The sequence below is a fragment of the Pinus tabuliformis genome, chromosome 6 (genome assembly GCF_031772625.1).
Source record: "Pinus tabuliformis cultivar Carrire ecotype Pingquan chromosome 6, CPIR1, whole genome shotgun sequence".
Lineage (NCBI taxonomy): Eukaryota > Viridiplantae > Streptophyta > Pinopsida > Pinales > Pinaceae > Pinus > Pinus tabuliformis.
In genome coordinates, this window is record NC_142292.1 from 215,414,606 (window position 1) to 215,417,767 (window position 3,162).

The following is a 3,162-nucleotide window of genomic DNA, read 5'->3' on the forward strand; positions in this document are numbered from 1 at the left end:
ATGAATTGAGGAGTTGTGAATTGGTTAATTACTTGTGGTAATTTGTACGAAAAATTCTAACTCCCTACTTTTGCCTGCGAGGTTATCGGGGTATGTGACAAGTGGTATCAGAGCCAAGTTTCGATCTTGGGACCAGTTGATATCAGTGCGGTGCTGTGCAGGAGGGTTTGGACTCCATGGCCTCGATTATTCGAACGGTTTTCTGAACGACCCGCACACCATTCGGGTAAGCCATCCGCTGCTGTATACTCAATCATTTAAGTCAGCTTGTAATGGAAGTTTGACGGTCTTCAATGACCCGACACAGAACTGATGCACGATGTTCATGTGCTCAGGTCTGAAGATAAGATCTCCATCGTCCGTTTGGGCGGGAGTAGGGCACACAAATCGAATACACAACCCGGCGTGTGATCACATGGCTTCACATGGCTTGCAGCCACCTGGCCATGGCACGGTAAGTTAAATTGACCTCCGTTCACCATGTGGCGCTGTGTTTTAATGACTACCAATCAGACGTGGAGAACTAATGTAAGCATGATGCGGTGGAGCTAACATAAAGTTAATGCATATTGAATTAGATATGGGGGTGATATAGTCCCATTGAATATCGACTAAGGTGTAAGAGCATTAACCCATAATTCGTATTTTTACAAAGTTACATGCTCATGCGAATCAAGTGCATCATATACCGTGGTAATTCTGAGGTTAAGTAAAATAAATTTTTTTATTTTTTAGGTATGAATTAGCGGGGTCATTGAAGACCGTCAAACTTCCATTACAAGCTGACTTAAATGATTGAGTATACAGCAGCGGATGGCTTACCCGAATGGTGTGCGGGTCGTTCAGAAAACCGTTCGAATAATCGAGGCCATGGAGTCCAAACCCTCCTGCACAGCACCGCACTGTTATCAACTGTATCAAATGATGGAACACATACTTAGGATCTGATGAAACGATGTTAAAGAATCGACTGTAAACCTTAAACAATTGCCATAGTCGAGAAGTTTACCTGTGCAAGCAGCGGAGCTGAATGGTGGAGGAGACTGTCGGAAGAACTGCAGAAGCATAGTGTGCAAATGAACCAGAACCGAAGAACCCGGTCATCATATATGTCAACCCAAACCCTACAGTTAACCTGTGCCATCCGATCTGAAGATAAGATCTCCATCGTCCGTTTGGGCGGGAGTAGGGCACACAAATCGAATACACAACCCGGCGTGTGATCACATGGTTTCACATGGCTTGCAGCCACCTGGCCATGGCACGGTAAGTTAAATTGACCTCCGTTCACCATGTGGCGCTGTGTTTTAATGACTACCAATCAGACGTGGAGAACTAATGTAAGCATGATGCGGTGGAGCTAACATAAAGTTAATGCATATTGAATTAGATATGGGGGTGATATAGTCCCATTGAACATCGACTAAGGTGTAAGAGCATTAACCCATAATTCGTATTTTTACAAAGTTACATGCTCATGCGAATCAAGTGCATCATATACCGTGGTAATTCTGAGGTTAAGTAAATAAATTTTTTTTTTTTTTTTTAGGTATGAATTAGCGGGGTCGTGACAATGTGGTATCAGAGCCAAAGTTCCAAAACTGAGACCTCTGGAACAGCAGTGGGAACAGAAAGAACGATTATCTTATACATGTATACAATACAATGTCATTAATCATGTTTTTTGTGTACACCAGGAATATATTGAGACATTCAACAGCTGGCAGTTATACAGTGAGATGGAGGAAATGCCGGGAGCTGGCGGCATCCCACCAGATAACACAGGACTGTGGGTTCAGCTTGGTGCTGAGACACGCAGTACTAATCAGGCAATACTTCAAACAGTTCAAGAACTGAAGGGTGAGATGGCACGTTTGCGAGAAGACAATGCACGATTAACCATGGAGCAAGAAAGAATATTGAAGAGCCTGTCGGAAAAACAAAATCCACCCTTACCCAGTCCTAGTGCAGAACAGCAAAGGGGCACTGAGGAGCGGAATTATGCTCCTGAAATTTCAGAAGAGCGTGAAGACCATTCTGATAACGTGCAAGAGCAGCAGGCTACCAAGAGACAGAAAACAGAATTACAGGGGGAATTTCGAAAAATCAAGCCCCCACTTTTCGATGGTGAACAGGAGGAAGCAGCAGAAGCATGGCTGATTAATATTAATAAATATTTTCAGCTGTATGAATACGATCAAAATCTGAAAGCACGATTGGCTATATTCCAGTTGCAAGGCAAAGCCACCTTGTGGTGGGAAGAGATTAAAATTGTGAAGGGGGTAAGTGAGCAAAGCATAACCTGGGAAAAATTTCAGAAATATTTTAAGGAGAGGTATTTAACTGAGCGCTTTTATGATGAGAAGGCGCGAGAATTTCATGATTTACGACTAGGACAACAATCCATGGATGAATTCATAAATCGCTTTACCTCTCTACTACGTTATGTGCCCTACATAAAAGAGGAGAAGGCCAAGGTGCAGAGGTTTGTGAGTAGTTTGCCAGCCTATATCAGAGAACGAATTGAGTTTGACAACCCCCGAACTATGGATGAGGCAATTAGGAAGGCCAGAATTTGCTACCAGCAGCACAAACAAAAGGGAGAAATTCCCAGCAGAAAATGGAATGAGAGAAAAGGTAGCAGAAATGCTGGAAACAACAAAGGCAGCCACGGAAATGGTGGCAAAGGGGCTGGTAAAGGACAGTTTAACAGAAGCACGAGTAAGGGAACTTTCCGGCCTAAGCCAAACGAGAGCAGGGTTAGTGAACCCCCTGCTAAATCAGAGGTTGAAGGAACCAGACCACCAGTTCAATGCTGGGTATGTGAGGGACCGCACTATGCTAGGAACTGTCCGCAGCGTAAAAGGACTGATCAGATATCTCAAGTCCATGAAGCTTCCACTGTGGGGGACGTGGCACGTAGCGTACAAAGGATCAATGCAGCACTGGAGGACCGACAAGCGGAATATCAACCCTCCATGGTGGAATTCGAAGGTAAGATCTCAAACCTTTCTGTAGCTGTACTTATTGATCCAGGGGCTACGTTAAGTTACGTTAGTCCAAAAGTAGTGGAACACTGTAAGCTACCATCTGAAAAGTTTAAAAACCCATGGTTGGTCCAGTTAGCTACGGGAGCCAAAAGGCGGGTTTTAGCTAAAGTTA

General features: G+C 44.0%; 1 protein-coding gene across 1 annotated transcript; it reads right to left on the minus strand.

The window, feature by feature from the left end:
• Positions 1–705: 705 nt before the first annotated feature.
• LOC149258229 (uncharacterized) lies at positions 706–1,207 on the minus strand. The gene is made up of 2 exons (XM_089407165.1): positions 1,010–1,207; positions 706–912 (listed from the first exon to the last, which is right to left on the minus strand). The coding sequence occupies exons 1-2, from the start codon at positions 1,166–1,168 to the stop codon at positions 706–708; spliced, it is 366 nt and encodes a 121-aa protein (XP_089263291.1). The 5' UTR covers positions 1,169–1,207.
• Positions 1,208–3,162: the final 1,955 nt, after the last annotated feature.